Raw genomic sequence first — 22131 nt, 5'->3', positions numbered from 1 at the left:
AACAGTGTAGCCAGAGTGGGTGTGAAACACTGGACCAACAGTCCAGACAGTGTGGGTGTGAAACACTGGTGTAACAGTGCAGACAGAATGGGTGTGAAACACTGGAGTAACAGTCCAGACAGTGTGGGTGTGAAACACTGGTGTAACAGTGCAGATGGGGTGGGTGTGAAACACTGGTACCCTGCCTATTGACGGATGATATTTTTCAGTGATCCTTAGGCACTGGAATACAGCTTCAGATATCCTTTTATTGACAGACGTTCATTCAATTTGGGGTTGCAAAGTACCAAAGGGATGAATGGTCTTCTCAGCGACCTAGAGTTGTGTTTGAGACTTTTTCTTCAGCCAATCTCCTTCCACCTTATTTTCCTTTCTGAAGTTAGCTGATATCTCCCCAACAGTTACCGAACCCAATTCTTTGGTTCTCTTCTGAAAAAAAAAGATAAATTAAATTGTTAGATTATAGAATGAGGTAATTTGGCTGATCTCTGCTGGCTTCCTGTACAGCAGTTGTTCAGCAACTCCTTGTCAAAGTTAGCTTCTAGCATATTGTCAGGCAGACTATCATATGGAGAGCTTGTCAGGCAGACTGTCAGGTGTAGAGTTCATCAGGCAGACTGTCATATGGATAGCTTGTCAGGCAGACTGTCAGTCATAGAGTTTATCAGGCAGACTGTCATATGGAGAGCTTGTCAGGCAGACTGTCAGGCGTAGAGTTCATCAGGCAGACTGTCGTATGGATAGCTTGTCAGGCAGACTGTCAGTCATAGAGTTTATCAGGCAGACTGTCATATGGAGAGCTTGTCAGGCAGACTGTCAGGCGTAGAGTTCATCAGGCAGACTGTCATATGGAGAGCTTGACAGGTGGAGAATTTGTCAGGCAGACAGGTGGAGAGTTCTTTAGGCAGATTGTAGGGCGGAGAGTTAGTCAAGCAGACAGGTGGAGAGTTCATCGAGCAGACTGTCTGGCAAAGAGTTTGTCAGGCAGTCTAACGGTGGGAGTTCATCAGGCAGACACAGGTAGAGAGTTATCAGGCAGACAGTTGGGCAAAGAGTCTGTCAGCCAGACTCAGGTGGTGAGCTCATCAGGCAGCATGTTGTGTGGAGAGTTTGTCAGGCAGATTGTTGGGTGGGGAATTCATCAGGCATATCTTTGGGTCGACTGTCAGGTGGAGAGCTTGTCAGGCAGAGTCGTCAGGCGGAGAGTTTGAAATTTGTCAGGGAGACTGTCAAGCGGAGAGCTCATCAGGAAGATTGTCAGGCAGACTGGCAATTGGAAAGCTGATCATGGAGACTATTAGGTGGCCAGGTCCACACTGCCCTCTCATGTCCCCTTCACCCAAAGGCTATCCTCAGGAACTTTCCACTAATTGACAGGATCTCTTTATTCACTTTGTGCACATCAGATGCCCACAACTCATCAGGAAAACAAACATTCATCTGTATTTAGGTAGAATCCTTAACTTTGAAAGATTTTCAATGATATTTCACTGTGAAAATAATAGCTCAGACCCAATGAAACAGTCTTAAATAGGAAAATTCAACCTAAGCAGTTAAGCAAGGGTGCAGTTATTAATCTGATATAAAATTACTACAAAGAATCCCTCTGCTTTCCTCTGAAAGCTGCGCAGCAATAGGACATTACAGCACAGTACAGCCCTTTGGCTCTCAATGTTGTGGTGACCTACTCAACAAATGAATCCTTCCCTCCTTCGCGTCCAGAACCCTCTATTTTTCTTGCATCCATGCAGCTGTCTGAGAGTCTTTTAAATGTCCCTATTGTTCCAGCCTCCACCACCACTATCCCTGGCAATGCACCCACCACTCTTTGTGCAAAAAAACTTACCTCTGATGTCTCCCCTAAATTTTCCTCCCCTCTTCTTATACAGATGTCCTCTGGTATTTGCTACTGTCGTCATGGGAAAAAAAAGTGCTGTCTCTCCTTTCATAATTTCATAGACCTCTATTAAGTCACATCTTTCTACACTCCAAACGCTAACCTTGCTTCATAAGACACGTTCTCCAATCCAGGCAACATTCTGGTAAACCTCCTCTGCACCCTCTCCATAGCTTCCACATCGTTCCTGTAATGAGGTGACCAGAACTGAACACAATATTCCAAGCATGGTCAAACCAGAGTTTTATAGAGCTCCAATATGACCTCTCTACTCTTGAATTCAATTCCCCACTAATGAAGGCCAGCATACCATAACTCTTCTTAACTACCCCATCAACTTGCGTGGAAACCTTGAGAGATCTATGGATTTGGACCCCAAGGTCGCTCTTTGTTCTTCCACACTGTTAAGAATCCTACCATGAACCATGTTCTTTGCCTTCACGTTTGACCTTCCAAATTCATCACACTTATCCAGATTGAACTCCACTTTTCTGCCCAACTCTGCATCCTGTCTAAATCTTGTTTTAACCTGACAGCTTTTTGCACCATCCACAACACCTCCAACCTGCAAACTTACTGACCCAACCCTCCACTTCTTCTTCCGGGTCATTCATAAAAAACCATCAAGAGCCGGGATCCTGGAACAGGCAGAATACATTCCATCTCCTACTATCTTCTGCTTTCTGTAGGCAAACCAATTATGAGTCTACACAGCCAAGGTTCCACGGAGCCCATGCCTCATGACTCCCTGAATGTTTAAATTGTTTTAAAGCGGGCTTGTGAAATCATTGAGCATCTTCCAGCTACCCCAGTCAGGAAAGAGATACAAGAGTCTTAGAGCCAGGAACACCAAGCTGAGGAATTGCTTCTTCCCACGGTCAGTGAGAATACTGAATGGCTGATGGCCTTCTAAAACAACCCTCTGAGACTCCACTATTTATTAACAATATTTACTTTAAGTATTTTTTCTTTTTTTCTTTGGCTTGGCTTCGCGGACGAAGATTTATGGAGGGGTAAATGTCCATGTCAGCTGCAGGCTCGTTTGTGGCTGACAAGTCCGATGCGGGACAGGCAGACGCGGTTGCAGGGGAAAATTTGTTGGTTGGGGTTGGGGGTTGGGTTTTTCCTCCATTGTCTTTTGTCAGTATATGCATATATACATATATATATATATATATATATATATATATATACATATATATACTGTGCTTGTCTGCAAGTGTGTTATGTCTGTATGTGTGGTTGCAGGGTTCTGCACTGTGGACACGAAAACATTGTTTCAACAGGTCGTATTGATATAATCGGTAGATAAATGAACTTGAACTTGGTTTGTAATTCCCAGGATTCTCCCTATTATCTTTTTTAAACAAGGGGACTACTTTGCCATTCTCCAATCCTCTGGTACCTCCACTGTGGCCAGGGAGGACACAAAGATAATTGCCAATGGTCCAGCAATATCTTTCCCCATTTCCAGCAGTAATCTCGTCCAGATCCTGCACTTAATCTTTCTTAACCTCATCGTGTTCCTAAACCTGTTCTTTACTGACCTCATATTGAGCAAGGTCCCTTTCTCTGATGAACAATGCTCCCCATGCAAATGTCGACTCTCTCCTCTTGGCCCGCGGGCAGACAAGATAGTGTCGACCACGAGGTGCAGAAGGATGGCTGCCCTTTATCTTGATCCGATGATGGACTAGGTTGCGCTAACCTCGAGGCGAGGCAAGATGGCCACTGTGGCTTCCCGTGATGCTTCGCTTCCGGTGGTGGGTCCTGCCACGAGGCACAGCAGGAAGACGCTGGTGGCGAACAGCACGGAGAGGCAGGGGCCGGTCTTTTGGGACTCGGGCACGGGTCAAGCGATGAATGAGTGGTCACACATGTGGTCACCCTCCTTGGGTTCCCTTTAGCCCAGAAGACCTACACCCAGTGCTCTCACTTACCACATCCTGTGCACATGGAGTCCTTCATGGGCCATTGGGTGCAGGGGGTGGTGAACCTGTCCACAGAAGTAGCATCCCCAGTTGCTTGTGGCCGCAGCAGTTGGCACTGGGGCTGCAGGGGTCACCGACACCCCAATGATCTGGTCCTCTGAAAAGGCACTGCTTTCGCCTGTGAGGTCATCAGCTCCCAGTTGGGCCTGTTTGAGCACTTTCGCCAGCTCCAGGGTGCTGGCCAAGCCTTTCTCCCCCAACTCCAGCAGTCACTGCCTCACGTATCTTGACCTCACTCCTGCCATGAGGGTGTCCTGGATTTGTTCCTTCTCTCTCACCTGGGCTGTGACCACTTCGTTGTGGGATTTTCTGGTCAGGGCCCACCCACAATTCAAGAATAAAATTGTCCAGTGACTCATCCAGACACTGCCGATGTTGAGACAGTCAATGTCTCACCAGGACATCATTCTGGGGCCTCACGTAATGGGCCTTCAAGCCTTTTATGGCCAACTCGAAGGTAGAACACTCCCTGATGACAGTGAACCCCTTGAGGCCGACTTGAGAGAGGTGCAGATCTCCAGAGTTTATTGGAGTTGAAGATGCCTTGCGTGGTCATCAGGTCAGACTGGAAGCACCCCAGCCAGTAGGCAAATTCCTATGGGTCTTCCGGGAACAGAGGGTCAACCTGGAGCAGGTCTGGCTTCAACAGGGCTTCCATCCTGCTTCAAATTTAAAGCATTAAAATTGTAACGCAACTGATTGCCCTCAGGGACAAGTGAGGTGCACAAACACGCTTTTACTAGCTTACAATCAATGGCCAGTAGACACAATAGTCCTCAGGTGACTCTGAGGTGAGGTGGGAAAACCAGGGTTTATATTGGGGTAGGTGAGGGTGGAGCCGGGGAGGAGCCGGCCATCTGAACAGCACATACACAGTGAATTCCAGTTCACTACACAATGAAGCAAAGTATTCATTTAGGACCTTGCCACCACCCACCCACCAACACCCCCCCCCCCCCAACTTCCAGGTACATTTTGCTTCCTTTATCCTTATGTGGCGCAACCTTCACTCTTGTCATCCCTTTGTTTTCCACATACAGTATGCAGAGAACACCGTAAGGTTTTCCTTAATCCTGCTTACCAAGGCCTTCTCATGCCCCCTTCGAGCTCTCCGAAGTCATTTCTAAGTCTCTTCCTGGGCCCTTCCTGTCTTCTGCTTCCTGAACCTTCTGCATGCTTCTTTCATCCTCTTAACTAGCTTTTGTCACCAACGGTTCCCTTTTCCTACCACCTTTCCCCTGTCTCAGTGGGACAAACCTATCCATCATCCAAGGCAATTAGCCCCAAGACGTCCTCCATGGAGGATCAGAGCCGGAACCACCAGGCTGAGAAACAGCTTCTTTCCACGGGCAGTGAGACTGCTGCACGACTGATGAACTGCTCATACCAACCCTCCATGACTCTACTATGCATTAACAATATTTATTTTTAATATATGTATATAAGTTCTGCATGTGTATTGCCTGTCTGTTATGTCTGGCTGTTTTTGCACTGAGGACCAGAGAACATTATTTCGTTGGGCTGTACTTGTACCATCGGATGATAAATGAACTTGAACTTGCATCTTATTAGTTTTCTTCCCATTCAACTTTGCAGGGGTGATCAGCCTGAAGCTTTTGGTCCTTTGTCATATATGGAGATAATTTCCTGCAAAAGCATTTTGACTCAGGTTGGTAATCATTATATGTGGCCCCTTTGTTTCATAATTTACAAAATGCAACATTTCCTTGGGTTGGTTGTCTTCGCGCCAAAAGTCGGCCTCAAGGGGTTCACTGTCATCAGGGACTGTGCTACCTTCGAGTTGGCCAATTTGCAAATGAAAGTACTCCTTCTTACCTGTTGGAAGGAAATAACTCCAAGGACGGCAGCCACAATCACCAGCAAAGCGCCAAGGCCCAGGAGGATGTACTGCAGGCACTGAAGAGTCCGGGGTACCACCGCCATGAATATGTAGAATTTTGTTAGGATTGGCCCATCAATATTACCACTCTGAACAAAGAACATAGAGAATTACAGCACAGTACAGGCCCTTTGGCCCACAATGTTGTGCTGACCTGTATGAACCTACTGCACAACAATCTAATCCTTCCCTTCCTCACACACACATAACCCTCCATTTTCCTCACATCCATCAGCCTTCACCAGCACCCTCAGCAATTCATTCCAGGTGCCCACCACTCCCTGCGTAAAAAGAACGCACCCCTAAACTCTCCTTCATTTATCATTAGTAGATGTCCTCTGGTATTGGTCAATTGGTGCCCTGGGAAAAAGTGCTGGCTGTCTGCCCTAACTAGGTCTCTTGTAATCTTATCTACCTCTATTAAGTCATCTCACAACCTTTGTTGCTCCAAAGTTTCTTTCCACCAGCTCTTTCCACCTTGGTCTCCAATCCAGGCAACATCCTGGCAATTCTCTTCTGCACCCTCTCTAAAGCTTCCGTATCCTTTCTATAATGAGGCTACCAGATTGAACACAATGCCCTTGGGGTGGTCTAACAAAAGTTTTATAAAGCGGCAACATTACCTCACGGTCTTGAACTCAATGCCCTGACCAGTGAGTCATAAGCCTTCTTAACTACCCTATCAACTTGTGTGGCAACCTTGAGAGATCTACGCACCTGGACCCCAAGGTCCCTCTGTTCTTCCACACCGTTAATAATTCTGCCAATAACCTTGTACTCCGCCTTCAGGTTCCATCTTCCAAAGAGCATCACCTCACACTTTTCCAGATTGAACTCCATCTGCCCAGCTCTGCATCCTGTCTATATTCTGCTGTTACCTGCAACAACCTTCTGCACTACCCACAAAAAAAATTAAGCAAGTTTCAGGAGCAAAGGGTTTAATGAAATCCACAAAAAAATGCTCAGCGCCTACAACTTCTAGTGATTTTAATGACGAAACAGTACCTGGATGCTGTGATTGTAGCAAATGCACAAAAGTGTGGGAGGAACACAGCCGGTCTCGCAGTGTCCATAGGAGGTAAAGATATATTACTGACGTTTGGGGCCTCAAGGTATAAGCAAAGAACAGGCGATCACCTGAATAAAGACTGGGGAGAGAAAGGGGGAAGAATGGGAGGGGGGGGGGGAGTCCAGACAAAAGGCGTTCATTGGATGTGATAAGAGGAAAAGTGAGAATTTATTTTGGCCCTGTGAAAAGAGACAGAGGGAGAAGGGAAGAGGAAATAGAGGAGGAAAGGATAGGGGGGATGAAGATGGGGTAAGACTCTCTATGAGAAGTAGGTATTGTCTTGAAGGAATGGAGATGTGATCAGTTCCGTTGCAGACCAGTTGAAGAAGTAAATGCTGGAGGAACTCCGCCGGTCTCATTGTGTCCATAGATGTATTACCGATGTTTCGGGCCTGAGCCCTTCCTCAAGAAACAAAAGCAGACAGGCATCTTAATAAAGACTGGGAGGGAATGGGGGCAGGGGAGGGGGGGGGTTGGTGGTGGTGGTGGTGGTGGGAAGAGTGTTTCACTCCACTTTGAAGAAAGCCTGTCTGAAGAGTCATATATGCTGCCTGGTGCTGAGAACAGCTGCACGCAAGTCGTTCCTGAACAGACTGAGGCTGAGGTTTGTGAGCAGACAGCCTGATACACTGCCACAGGGTATGGAGTTAGAGGGTGAAAGGATGGTGATGTTGTCTCAGTTAGCAAGAGCTGTGCATGCATTCACTGGACAGCAGGGCTGCAGGTGAAGCTCTGACAGCGACATTTAAATTTAAATCTATTTACAGTGCGGTAGAAGCCGATTCCGGCCATTTAAACCTGTGCTGCCCAATTACACCCAAATTAGCCTCCTACCCCGTACAAATGGAAGGTAACCGGATCACTCAGAGGAAACCCACGCAGATATGGGGAGAACGTACTAACTCCTTATAGATTGGGCTAGATTTGAATCCAGATCACTGGCACTGACCGTGCCACCATAATGGGAGCTGGGATGTTCAAGCAGAAGGCGTCTTTGGTCAAGTCACCACGAAATGGCAGTAAGTTACAGAACACAACATCAGGGCCAGAAATGGAGCCGGCCTTCACTCAGTCATTTCTGGGCGGAGGGGAGTGAAGAGCTGGTGGTGGAAGGGGTGAAGGGGGAGAGGGCAGAGAGGGAAGAAATCGGAGAGGGGGTTGATTCTGATCGGTCGACAGAGGAATTTGTGAAGTGGCCTTGACCCGATGCTGGGATGTGGTGGGAGCTCAGGGTGTGGTAGAGAACTCAAACTGTGGGTGGAGACTCATGGAGGGGAGGGGGCGCGACATTACGCAGACGATGGGCAGTGTTAGACAAGCAGTGGAGAGCTTTTTTTTCTCCTCAGACAGTTGCAAGTCCACAGACATTGGAAGCACAATCTTTCAATATTTTAAGGGAAACATAGACACTGGCTCCTGAAGAAGGGATCAGGCCCAAAATGTAGAATGCCTTTTGGTTTCTATGGACAGTGCATGGCCTGCTGAATTTCTCCAGCACTTTGTACACTGCCATAGATCCCAATATCTACAGATTTGCCAGCATATTTCTGATATCGCTATCTGGTGTGGAGGGGCCAATGCACAGGACAGGAAAAGGCTACAGAGGGTTGTGAGCTGGGTCAGTGCTGTCTCGGGCATCAGTCTCCATTCCTTCGAGGACATCCACCAGAGGTGGTGTCTCCAGAAAGCAGCCTCTATCCTCAGGGACCCTCACCACCCAGGCCATGCCCTCTTCACACTGTTACCATCAGGAAGGAGGTACAGGAGTGGCACAAGGACAGCTTCTACCCCTCTGCCATCAGATTTCTGAATGGACAAATGAACCACAGACACGACCTCACTTCCTCTTAATTTTGCACGATATTGTTGATTTTGAAATGCAATTTTTAACAATATTTGCACCTGTCCTGCTACTGCAAAACAATGGATTTTGTGGCATGTTTGTGTAAATTCTTATTCTGTTAAGAAGCAGATGAGAAGACAGGTGCAGGTGCCAAGGGGAGTTGTAATCAGGCAGGTAGCAATCAAATTGTGCAGCGTTTCTGAACGACCTGGGGCACCTGCTCCTGGTTCCGCCTCTGAAACTTGAAAAACACAAGAACTGCCGATGCTGGAAACTTGAGCAAGCAATAAGACCACAAGACATAGGAGCAGAAATAGGCCATTCAGCCCAACGGGTCTGCCCCACCATTCAATCATGAGCTGATCCATTTCCTCACTCAGCCCCACTGCCTGGCCTTCTCCCCATTACCTCTGATACTGGGTAATCAAGAACTCTGCCTTAAACACACCCAATGGCTTGGCTTGTGGCAACAAATTCCACAGATTCACCACCCTCTGGCTGAAGAAATTCTTCCGCATCTCTATTCTAAGTGGACACCCTTCAAACCTGTAGTTGTGCCCTCTTATCCTAGACTCTCCCGCCAAACAACTTTTCTTTGTCTACTCTGTCCATGCCTTTCAACATTCAAAATGTTTCAGTGAGATCCCACTCATTCTCCTAAATTCCAACAAGTACAGGCCAAGAGCAGTCAAACATTCATCACATGATAACCTCTTCATTCCCGGAATCAGCCTTGCGGACCTCCTTTGAACCCTCTCCAATGTCAGCACATCCTTTCTCAAATGAGGAGCCCAAAACTGCTCACAATGCTCCAAGTGAGACTCACCAGTGGCTCAGAGAGCCTCAACTTCACATCCCTGCTCTTTTATTCTATTCCTCTGGAAGGACTCAGCAGGTCAGGCAGCATCCATGGAGAGAAATAGTCAATCAGCATTTCAGGCCGGGACCCTTGGATGCTGAGTTCCTTCCGTGACTTATTGTTTGCAAAACCAAAGAGCTACAAAGGATCTGTGCAATTTAGCGGAGGTATGGATGGGCAAAAGGGACAGGAACCAGAGCGGGAGCAGAAACCGGAATGTGAAAGGGAGCAGCACTTGGAGCAGGAGGAGGGAGGGGCGGCGACGACAGGAAATGGGGGAAGTCAGAGCAGGAACTTTGGGGGGGAGGGCTAATAACCCTTCTTGCCTGACCTGCCTTTCAGCAGTCTCCTGCCTGATCTTTTTACCCCAGCCCTACTCCCGTACCTTGACCCTGGAAGCTGTTGGGACTTACTTCATCGAACCACATGAGAGGCAGCAGCATGGTCCGCATCTTCCCAGTCAGTCTGCCCAAAGAAAGGTCAGAGTTTACTTTGCAGCAGCAACAATTTTGAGGATATTCTAGAGCCAAAGTCCAAGTGAGGACAATGGGGCCGGCTTTCTCCTGAGATTGAACACAGTCTGCTGGAGGGAACTCAGTGGGACAAGCAGCGTCAGTGTGAAAAAAGCCAAAACCCTTTATGGAGGTGCAGTCTCCTGCAGTTTCTCCCCAGGTTCTCTGTTCAAGCCCCAAGGTAAGCTTCTTAATGAAAATGATCACAGTACTCCATTGGCAACCTGCTGCAATGGCTTGCACACTGCCCCCTTGATCAGGAGACCAGACGGAGCATTCTCATTCCTACGTGGTGTAGGGTTTCTCCTTGTCGATAAACTCTCACCCTAGTTCTCGTGTCCCCTTCTCTCGCAACTTAACCCATTTGATTTTTCACCTTTCCAGGTCTGATTTGTTCACTTGTTTCTCTCCCCGCAGAGGCAGGCTGGCCTTAACATCTCTGTGCAGGTTTTTTTCTGTTACTTTCCGTGTTGTTTTCTGCGTAATTATTTCAATAATTTAAAAAAACAATTACTAGAGAAAGATAAGGTGACAAATAACAAGTGAATTTAGTGTTGTCAATCATTCCTGGTGACAGAGGCAGTGGAGAGATGACAATCTGTCCTCTCATTAAACAGGAGAGCATGCGATTCCAGCTGGTTTGGTGATGGGCAAATTACTTCTGTGGGACATAATGAAGCTTAATTAGAAGGGAATTTGCTAAGCAAATTTTGTGCCAAATTAACCAGCGAATTCCTAGAGGAGGTAAGAAGGAGGGCTCTTGGAGGGTACAACAAAGGAGCTGTAAATGTACCGAGATGGGCTAAATGCTAAAGGGCTAAAGGTGCAAGTAGCAAATGTGGAATTTAATTCTGAAAAATGCTAAATGCTGTATTTTGGAGAGTTAAACCTGGGCAAGGCTTGCATGAGGGCCCTGGGGAGTGTTGCAGAACAGGGAGACCAAGATACACAGATTCATGGTTCCCTGAGAGAGGCTACAGGGGAGGAGTCACGTGATGGAGTAGTGGCCGGACGGTGAACTCCAGCCCTCTCCAGAAAAGTCGGGAAAAACAAGAGAAAATACAAAGGCACAGAAATACAAGTTAAAGAAAAGTGAGTATAAAGGTGGAAAGAAGATGGAGACAAAAGGAGAAAAATCAAAATCAACGGAAAGAAGAGAGGAAGAGAAGACAACGGAGGAAAAAGGTGAAGGCCTTACCTGTCCGAAGAGGCCCGCTGTGGAGAGAGGACCCCACTACCTCAGGTCGGTAGAAAGAGAACTACAACAATGGCTCACAGAGCCGAGTAAAAGTGCGCAACCACGCATGCGCGACTCCTCGCGCATGCGCGATGCGCATGAAAAAAAACACACCGACGGGAGGGGGGACCAGCTGGGGAGTCGATCTCCACAGCCGGCAACGACAGCTGCAGAACACCTGCAGCAAGAAGAGACCACAGAAGACAATGGAAACAAGAAAGAAGAGGAGGAAAGGGCAGCAAAGAAACAACAGATGGTCAACCTAGAGGAAGAAGAAGAGGAAGAGGAAGAGTACAGGGAAATAGAAGAAGAAAAGAAAGGCAAGGTAAAGGAGGTACTTGCTCTTGTTAGAGGATACATGGAGTCATTTAAAGAATGGCAAACACAGGAATTCAATGATTTAAGAAGAAGAATAAACAACACAGAAAAGAAAATAAATAAAATGGATATGACCTTAACAGAAATGGGGAAAAAAATGGACAAGATGGAAGAACGGGCAATAGCAGCAGAAATGGAGGTAGAAGACTTAAAAAAGAAATTGGAGGAATCTAATAAAAAAAACTAAAGAGACACAAGAATTACTAGCCCAAAAAATAGATATAATGGAAAATTATAACAGAAGAAATAACATAAAGATAGTGGGCCTTAAGGAAGATGTAGAAGGCAAGAATATGAGGGAGTTTATAAAAGAATGGATCCCTAAGGCCCTAGGATGTCCAGAACTACAGCAAGAAATGGAAATAGAAAGGGCACATAGAGCATTGGCCCCTAAACCACAACCACAACAAAAACCAAGATCTATTGTAGTAAAATTCCTAAGATATACTACAAGAGAAAAGGTACTGGAGAAGACAATGGAAAAAGTAAGAGAGGGCAACAAACCACTGGAGTATAAAGGGCAAAAAATCTTCATTTATCCAGATATAAGCTTTGAACTCCTAAAGAAGAGAAAAGAGTTCAATGCAGCAAAAGCGATTTTATGGAAGAAAGGATATAAATTTACACTGAAGCATCCTGCGGTATTGAAAATATTTATTCCAGGACAACAAAACAGACTATTCTCGGATCCAGAAGAAGCACGAAAATTTGCAGAACAATTACAAAAATAGACTGAGGGATGAAGACGGGTAATGAGAGCAAAAATTATCACGATTGATATGTATGTGGGTAAAGACAAAAATAGACTGAGGGATGAAGACGGGTAAGGAGGGTAAAAATGACCACGATTGATATGTATGCGGGTAAAGAGGTATAAGAGTGAATAGAGACAATGGGCATATGTGAAAGTATCTGTAATTAGAGGAAAACATAGAGAGTATAGACAAGAATTAATAAGGGAAGGTAATGGAATAGAGAGAATAAGGAGGGAACTAAAAGAGTGACCTTTGTGACATATAAAAAGCGAAATCTTTTCTGGGGGGGGCTGGGTGGGGGAAAAGAGCGGTCACTGCAAAATCAGTTGACGCTTGCGAGTGGATTCGCAAATCCAAATGGAGAGGGGAGATGTGGTTGTCCGACAAGGGATAAAGGGCAACTCAGGAGGGGAAGGGGAGATTGGGGATAAAGAAGATAGAAATAGGAGAATAAGGAAAATGTTGGATGTTGTAGGAATGTTGTCTGGTAAAGAGTTGAAAATAAGAAAACAGAAATGGAAAAGGAGGAAAGGTAATGATGGAAAAACGGAAAGAGAAGATAAACAAAATATAAAATGGCTACGCTGAACTATATGACTCTAAATATTAATGGAATACATAACCAAATTAAAAGGAAGAAACTACTAAATTTACTGAAAAAGGAAAAAATAGATATAGCATTTGTCCAAGAAACACACTTAACTGAATTGGAGCACAAGAAATTAAAGAGAGATTGGGTAGGACATGTAACAGCAGCATCGTATAATTCAAAAGCAAGAGGAGTGGCTATATTAATTAGCAAAAATGTGCCATTTAAAATAGAAGAGGAAATAATAGATCCAGCAGGGAGATATGTTATGATAAAATGTCAGATATATTCAGAGCTTTGGAATCTACTTAATATATATTCACCTAACGAAGAAGATCAAAAGTTTATGCAAGATATCTTTTTGAAGGTAGCTAATACGCAAGGGAACATACTAATAGGAGGGGATTTCAATCTGAATTTGGATCCAAATATGGATAAAACGGGGAAAAAAATTAACAGGAAGAACAAAGTAACCAAATTTATAATTAAATCAATGCAAGAAATGAAACTTGTGGACATATGGAGGAAACAAAACCCAAAAGAAAAGGAATACTCATACTACTCGACTAGACATAAAACATACTCAAGGATAGACCTATTCCTGATATCAGCCCACATACAAGGGAGAGTTAGGAAAACGGAATATAAAGCTAGACTATTATCGGACCACTCACCCCTGTTATTGGCAATAGAGCTAGAAGACATCCCTCCAAGAATGTATAGATGGAGATTAAACCCCATGCTACTTAAAAGACAGGATTTTAGAGAATTTATTGAAAAACAATTAAAAATGTACTTTGAAGTAAATACGGAATCAGTGGAAGATAAGTTTATACTATGGGACGCAATGAAAGCATTCATTAGAGGGCAAATAATAAGTTATGCAACCAAGATGAAGAAGGACTATAATCAGGAAACAGAGCAGTTGGAAAGGGAAATAATAAACATAGAAAAAAAATTAGCAATAAAGGAAGATACAACCAAAAGAAGAGAATTGGCGGATAAAAAAATAAAATATGAAACATTACAAACATATAAGGTGGAGAAGAATATAATGAAGACAAAACAGAAATATTATGAACTAGGGGAAAAAACACACAAAATCCTAGCATGGCAGCTTAAGACAGAGCAAACTAAGAAAATGGTATTGGCAACAAGGAAAAAAGACAAACAAATTACATATAATCCAAAAGAAATTAAGGAAAACTTCAGAGAATTCTATGAACAATTATACCGAACCGAAAACGAAGGGAAAGAAGGGAAAATAGATGAATTTTTGACTAAAATTGAACTACCAAAACTACAAATAGAGGAACAAAATAAATTAACAGAACCATTTGGAACAGTAGAAATACAAGAGATAATAAAAAATTTACCAAATAATAAGACACCAGGAGAGGATGGACTCCCAATAGAATTCTACAAAACATTTAAAGACCTAATAATACCGCCCCTCCTGGATGTAATCAACCAGATTGATGAGACACAAAACTTACCAGATTCATGTAAAACAGCAATAATTACAGTGATACTAAAACAAGGGAAAGATCCACTCTCACCAGCGTCATATAGACCAATATCTCTGCTAAACACAGATTATAAGATAATAGCTAAACTACTAGCGAACAGATTAGCAGAACAGGTACCGAAAATGGTAAATTTAGACCAAACTGGATTTATCAAAAAAAGACGCACAACAGACAATATTTGTAAATTTATTAACTTAATTCATGCAGTAGAAGGAAATAAAGCACCGGCAGTAGCAGTTGCTTTAGACGCAGAGAAGGCCTTCGACAGAGTAGAATGGAATTACTTGTTCAAAGTATTGCAAAAATTCAGTTTACCGGAGAAGTATATTAATTGGATTAAAGCATTATATAAGGGTCCGTTAGCGAAAGTGACGGTAAATGGACATGTATCAAAGCAATTTAACTTAAGCAGGTCAACGCGGCAGGGATGCCCACTATCACCATTATTGTTTGCGCTAGCTATAGAACCACTAGCAGAATCGATAAGAAGAGATAATAATATAAAAGGAATAAAAATAAAAGACAGGGAATATAAAATCAGTCTGTTTGCGGATGATGTGATAGTGTACTTAACAGAACCAGAACTATCAATAAAAGAACTATATAAGAAATTGAAGGAATATGGAGAAGTGTCGGGATACAAGATAAACGTAAATAAAAGTGAAGCAATGCCTATGAATAACGCGGATTTCTCAAAATTTAAGGAGGAATCCCCATTCAGATGGCAAACGCAGGCAATAAGATACCTAGGTGTGCAAATAAACAAAAATCTAGGCCAATTATATAAACTCAATTACAATCCACTAATGAAAAAATTACAGGACGATTTAGAGCATTGGAAAGAGCTACCACTAACACTGATAGGAAGGATAAACTGTATTAAAATGAACATTTTTCCAAGGATACTATACTTATTTCAGGCATTGCCAATACAACTGACAGAAAAATTCTTCAAAGAGTTAAAGAAAATAATAAGGAGATTTTTATGGAGAGGGGGGAAACCGAGGATAGCACTAGACAAATTAACAGAATGGTATAAACAAGGAGGCTTACAATTGCCAAACTTCAAAAATTATTATAGAGCCGCACAATTAAGGTACCTATCAGATTTTTATCAAACAAGGGAAAAACCAGACTGGACGAGACTAGAATTAGATAAAATAGGGGAAAAGATACCTGAACACATATTATATAAATGGGACGAAAAATTGGTACAACATAGAACTTCTCCAGTATTACACCATCTCCTCAATATATGGAAGAAGATTCATGTAGAAAGAAATAAAATAAATTACCAAATACCAAAACTAATATTGACGCAAAATAAGCTACTCCCTTTTACAATAGACAACCTTGCCTTTAGAAAATGGGAAAAAAAAGGGATTAAAAGAATAGAAAATTGTTTTTCAGGAAGTAGATTCTTATCCTTTGAACAAATGAGAGATAAGTACAATATAACGGGAGATACAGCGCTGGCATATTACCAACTGAGATCCTACTTGAAAGATAAATTAGGAAGCAACTTGAGTTTACCAGAGGGAAGTAACCTTGAATATGTGATTACAGATACAATGTTAATCAAAAGATTTATAAAAAATATGTATATTAAACTGCAAGAAAAGGAAAATGAGGAAACAAATGGTAAAACTAAACAAAAATGGGAACAAGATTTAAATATAAAGATAAAAAAGGAAACATGGGAGAAGTTATGCTCTGGAACGATGAGAAATACAATAAATACAAGGCTGCGTATGATACAATATAATTGGTTACACAGACTATACATTACACCGCAAAAGTTAAATAAATGGGACCCAACAGTATCTGATAGATGTTTTCGATGTAAAAAAGAAAGGGGAACAACAATTCATGCAATCTGGACATGTGAGAGAGTAGAAAAATTTTGGGATGATCTCAATCAGATATTAAATAAAATAACAGAAAACAATATACCAAAGAATCCAGAGATCTTTCTCCTAAGTAACATAAAAAATAAAGAATTTGGAATTGACTTGGAGGATGCACAAAAAAGATTTGTTAAGATAGCCCTAGCCGTAGCAAAAAAATGTATTATGTCAACCTGGAAATTGGAAGATAATTTGAAAATACAACAATGGTATATAGAAATGAATAAATGTATTCCATTAGAAAAAATAACATATAGTTTAAGAAATAATATTGAAATATTCGAACAAGTATGGGAGCCTTACATTAAATACAATAGCGAAAACCTACCGGGAACAAACATTACCTAAGTTGATGGAAGGAGAAGAAAAGAAAAGAATGGACTCAGTAGAATTTCTGGTGTATTTTTGTTGAATGACAACATTGTCTAACTGAATTAATGCAACCTAGATTGTATAACTAAAATGGATGAGAGGGGGGGGGATGGGGGGGTGGCTTGGGAGGAGGGAGGGGAGAGGGAGAAAAAGTCACTGTAAATGTGTGGAAAAGAAAAAGTGTATATCATGGCTATTGTGATTTATGGCGTGAAAAATAAAAAATTTAAAAAAAAAAAAAAAAGAGAGAGAGGCTACAAAGGTTGAGAAGATGGCAAAGAAGTATTTGGCAGACTTGCCTTCATTGGCTGGGATTTGTATTCTGTGGCATGTTTACATCTGTGCAAATGATTGGTGAGATCACACTTGGAGGGCAAAATTTGCTAACCCCAGCAACAAGAAAGATATCATTAAACTGGAAAGAGTATGAAAAGATTCATAAGGATGTTCCTGGAACCAGAGGATATGAGTTATAAGGAGAGATTGGATTATAGAGAGCACCAAGTTCCTCGGAGTCCGCTTAAGAAGCACCCTATCCTGGTTACACATCTCACTTTTCAAGGAGGCACAACAGCGAAGACTGAAACAGGCAAGGTTACCGGCCACCATCACGTCAACCTTCTACAGAAGCTCAATCGAGACCATCCTGGCAGGCTGCATCACAGTGAGGTACAGTTGATGTAGCCCATTGGATCAAAGGTCAATCCACGGGACCATAAGAGCAGCAGAGTGGATAGGGCTCGGAAAATCTTTAAAGATCCCGACTAGTCTGTCCACAGCAACTTTCAGCTGCTCCCATCGGGGAAGAGATACAGGAGGATCAGAGTCAGCACCACCAGGCTGAGGAGCAGCTTCTTCTCACGAGCAGTGAGAATGCTGAAGGACTGAATGAACTGCTCTTGAAATTCCTTCGAGATTCTATTATTTATTAAACAATGCCTATTTATTTTTGTATATGTATATATGCACTGCATATGTGTTGTATGTGTGTAACATCTGTATGCATGTTTGCATATTTTTGCACCGAGGATCTGAGAAGATTGTTTCATTGGGTTGTACTTGGATAGGATGGGATTTTTTTTTTCCCTGGAGTGCAGGAAGCTGGCTTTTCATTATTTGGATTAAAAATGTAGGTAGCCTGAAAAGGAAGTTCGCCTATTGCACAGAAAATCTAGAAAGTGAGGGTGGTTATCAATGGATACAACAGGATCAATTAGGTGGCGAACTGGCAGAAGGAATTTATTTAGAACAGGTGTCAGGTGTTGGACTTTGTGAAATGCAAAGGCAAAGAACAGAGTAAAGGCCAGGACTCTGAGGAGAATTATGTTCAGAGAGTTTTGATGTGAAAGTCCACAACCTGTTCCCCAAGATCCCTCTGTGCATCAATAAACATTTGCAGAAGTAGATGGGAGAGAACATGTAACATTACAGCACAGTACAGACCCTTTGGCCCACAATGTTGTGCCAACCTATATATATATATATTTATACCAACACAAAAAAAGTTAGCCCTCCCTTCCTCGAAACCCTCCATGCCTCTTTCATCCATGTGCTTATTCAAGCGTCTCTTAAATGCCCCTATTGTTCCAGCTTTCACCACCACCCCTGGCAATGCATTTCAGATACCCACAACTCTCTGGCTAAAAAAGCCCTGATGTCTCCCTTAAACTTCCCTTCCTTCGTTTTGTACACCAGAGTGTTTGCTACTTGTGGCCTGGAAAAAAGGTGCTGGGTGTTTACCTATGCCTCTCATAATTTTGTAGACCTCTATTAAGTAATCTCTCATCCTTCTTCACTCCAAAGAGAAAAGCCCCAGTTCTGCTAACCTTGCCTCATAAGACACATTCTCCAATCCAAGCAACATCCTGGTAAATCTCCTCTGTACTCACATCCTTCCTGTAATGTGACCAGAAATGAACACAATATTCCATGTCATCTCACCAGAAATTTATAGAGCTGCAACATTACCTCATGATTCTTGAACTCAATTCCCCCCCAACTAATGAAGCCCAGCATCCCAAAGGTCTTCTTGACTGTGTGGGCGATCTTGAGAGAATTATGGATTTGGACCCCCAAAGACCCTCTGCTCTTCCACACCCATTAAGCATCCTACCATTAACCATGTACTCTGGCTTCTTCCAAAGTGCATCACCTCCACTTATCCGGAATGAACTCCATCAGCAATTTTTACACTCAACTCTGCATCCTGTCTATATCCTATAACCCATAGCAACATTCAACACTATCCACAGCACCTCCAACAGTACCATCCACAAACTTACTGACCCATCCTTCTGCTTCTTTGTCCAGGTCATTTTAAAAATCACCAAGAGCAGGGGTCCCAGAACAGATCCTTGCAGAACTCCCCTCGTCCCTGACCTCCAGGCAGAATAAAGAGAGAATGTGACCTAGTTGTCAGGTAAAGGAGTATTAAAGTTAGGAAGCCATGTTGCAACTGCTCAAAATGTTAGTTTGGAGAATATTGTGCCACACTTTAGGAAGGACGTGGAAGCTTTGGAAAGTGTGCAGAAGAGATTTCGCCAGGATGTTTCCTGGATTAGAGAGTATTGCGTGTATAAAGAGGTTGGGCACCAGAGGCTGATCAAAGTTTTTAAAGTTATGAGGTAGGGTGGATTGTCAGTCATTTTTCCCCTCGATGGAAATGTCAAATACTAGAGTGAATAGGTTTCAGATGAAAGGGAGATTTGGAGATAGGATATGTAGAGGATGGCAGTGGAGGATTGTGACTCAGCCTCTGACCACTAGTGTGTCACATGGTTTGGTGCTGGATCCACTGCTGTGTGTCATCTGTATTAACGAGGCAGCATGGTTATTAGAATTAGAATTTACTGGCATGAATATAACCCGAAATTCATTGTTTTGCAGCATCGCGACAGGTGGGAAATTACTATAAATCACATTTTAAAAAATTAATTTGTGCAAAATAAGAGAGAGTGAGGTCATGTCTGGGGTTCATTGTCCATTCAGAAATCTGCTGGCAGAGGGGAAGAAGCTGTTTCTGTACCGTTGGGTGTTATCTTCAGGCTCCTGTACCTCCTTCCAGATGGTAGCGCTGTGAAGAGGGCGTGGTTAGAGGCTGCTTTCTCAAGATACTGCCTCTTGTAGATGTCCTCGAGGGAGTGACATCTCGATGGACTTATGTTCTCAATAGCCTAAATTTCATTCTGAGGAGAAATTCTTGACTCACCGCTGAATCAGTGATGACTCTGGAGGACAAGGAAATCTCGGCTATGTCCATTGACTGATTTTTCGGCACCAAAAGAACCGAGTGGTATTTGAACCATGCTGGAAGATGATGCTGAGGCAGTCAGCCAGTGGCGTTCTTAATTAATGACAGAGCTGGAATGGGTGGATCGTCTCCTGTAGTTGGAGACACCTCAGAATTGATGAAGGGATCTGACCCAAAATGTCAATCAATCTTTTACTCTCACAGATGCTCTTTCCAACTGCTGAGTTCCTCCAGCAGGCTGCTTTTTTAAAAAATCAATTGTTCTCATTTGTTGACGATAGGTATATCATGGAGAGCGTTCTAACTGGTTACATCACCATCTGGTGTGGAGGCACCAAGGCACAGGGCAGGAAAAGGCTACAGAGAGTTGTGAACACAGTCAGTGCCATCATGGGCACTCCAATAAGAACATTTTCAAGAGGCTGTGTCTCAAGAAAGTAGCCTCTATCCTCAAAGACCTTCACCACCCAGGCCATGCCCTCTAACACTGCTACCATCAGGAACGAGGTGTAGGAGCCTGAAAAACGCCAAACATTATGAGAACATTTTCTTCTCCTTGGCCATCAGATTTCTGATCGGACAATGAACCTATAGACCAGTGGTTCTCCACCTTTGGCTTCCCACTCACATCCCACTTTAAGTAATCAGTATGCCATCGGTGCTCTGTGATTAGTAAGGGATTGCTTAAGGTGGGATGTGGGTGGAAAGAAAAAGTTTGAGAACCACTGCTCGAGACACCACTTTTCTCTTTTTTGGACTACTTATTTTTTTATAAATCTTGTTTTTACATAATTGTACTTTATTGTAATGTTTGCATCTTGTACCATACTGTTGCCACAACAAATCTCATGACACATGTTCATGATAATAAACCTGATTCCTACACACCAATTTATAAAATCAAGGATGGTCTTCCATTTTTATTATTCTCTCAATCTACCTTGCCCTCCAGTTAATGGTTGTGGACACCCAGGGGTGTCTCTGTTCCTGCATTCTCAAACAGCCTGTCTTTCTAGCAAGTGGAGGGATTCCCACTTCTTTCAGTTGCCTGCCGTGTGTCTGTCCATTGCCATCCCTTGAGGCCTCCCACTGTCTTCTTCATTGTCAATCTCACTTTCGTGAATTTTAAAATGACATCCCATGATCTTTCTTTCTTTGGCTTGGCTTCGCGGACGAAGATTTATGGAGGGGGTAAAAAGTCCACGTCAGCTGCAGGCTCGTTTGTGGCTGACCAGTCCGATGCGGGACAGGCAGACACGATTGCAGCGGTTGCAAGGGAAAATTAGTAAACATTGAGGAAGCTGTCTCAGAACGTCGCACAAAAGTAGTGGAGAAACTCGGCATTGTCCTTAAGTGCCTGCTGAGTTTCTCATAAGAACATGAGAAATAGGAGCAGGAGGTCATCCGCCCCGTCGAGTCTTCCTCGCCATTTAATGAGATTATGGCTGATCTGATGATAGGCTCATTTCCACCAAACTCTCTTTTCCTCATATCCCTTAATTCCCCTATTTTGTAAAAAAAATCTATCTTACCTTGTCGTAAATATATTCGCTGAGGTCGCCTCCACTGCTCCAATGGGCAGCAAATTCTGGGAAAAGCAGTTCCTCCTCATCTCCTTCCAAAATCTACTACCCTGAACCTTGAGGCTATGTCCCCTAGTTCACTAGTTCTGGTCTCCCCCACCAGTAGAAACAACTTACCTACCTCTATCTTATCTATGCCTTTCATAATCTTATACATTTCTATAAGATCCCCTCATTCTTCTAAATTCCAGCGAGTACTATCCCAGATGGCTCAATCTCTCCTCATAAGCTGACCCCCCTCATCTCCAGAATCAACCTGGTGAACCTCCTCTGGACAGCCTCCAAAATCAGTATATCCTCCCTCAAGTAAGGAGACCAGAACTGCACACAGTGCTCCAGATGCAGCCTCACCAGTAACTTGTACAGTTGCAGCATGACCTCCCAGCTCCAATATTTAATCCCACTAGCAATGGCGAACATTCCATTTGCTTCCTTGATAAGCCTGTTGCACCAGCAAACC

The 22131-nt window shown here is 43.3% G+C and overlaps 1 protein-coding gene across 13 annotated transcripts in view; it reads right to left on the bottom strand.

The window, feature by feature from the left end:
- Positions 1–228: 228 nt before the first annotated feature.
- Positions 229–22131, bottom strand: part of scarb1 (scavenger receptor class B, member 1) — a 217008-nt gene continuing 195105 nt past the window's right edge. For 10 of the 13 annotated variants that reach the window (XM_069933453.1, XM_069933457.1, XM_069933461.1 and 7 more), the window contains 3 exons: positions 9973–10024; positions 5725–5877; positions 229–429 (listed from right to left, as the gene is read on the bottom strand). In XM_069933453.1, the coding sequence (XP_069789554.1) occupies positions 316–429; positions 5725–5877; positions 9973–10024 (319 nt within the window). In that variant the 3' untranslated portion in view covers positions 229–315. Of the gene's footprint in view, positions 430–5724; positions 5878–9944; positions 10025–22131 lie in introns of those variants that run through there. The other 3 variants (XM_069933456.1, XM_069933458.1, XM_069933460.1) reach the window with 3 other exon arrangements.

The sequence above is a fragment of the Narcine bancroftii genome, chromosome 4 (assembly GCF_036971445.1).
Source record: "Narcine bancroftii isolate sNarBan1 chromosome 4, sNarBan1.hap1, whole genome shotgun sequence".
Classification (NCBI taxonomy): domain Eukaryota; kingdom Metazoa; phylum Chordata; class Chondrichthyes; order Torpediniformes; family Narcinidae; genus Narcine; species Narcine bancroftii.
The sequence above is the reverse complement of the archived record's forward strand: the minus strand, read 5'-3'. Positions and strand labels throughout refer to the sequence as shown.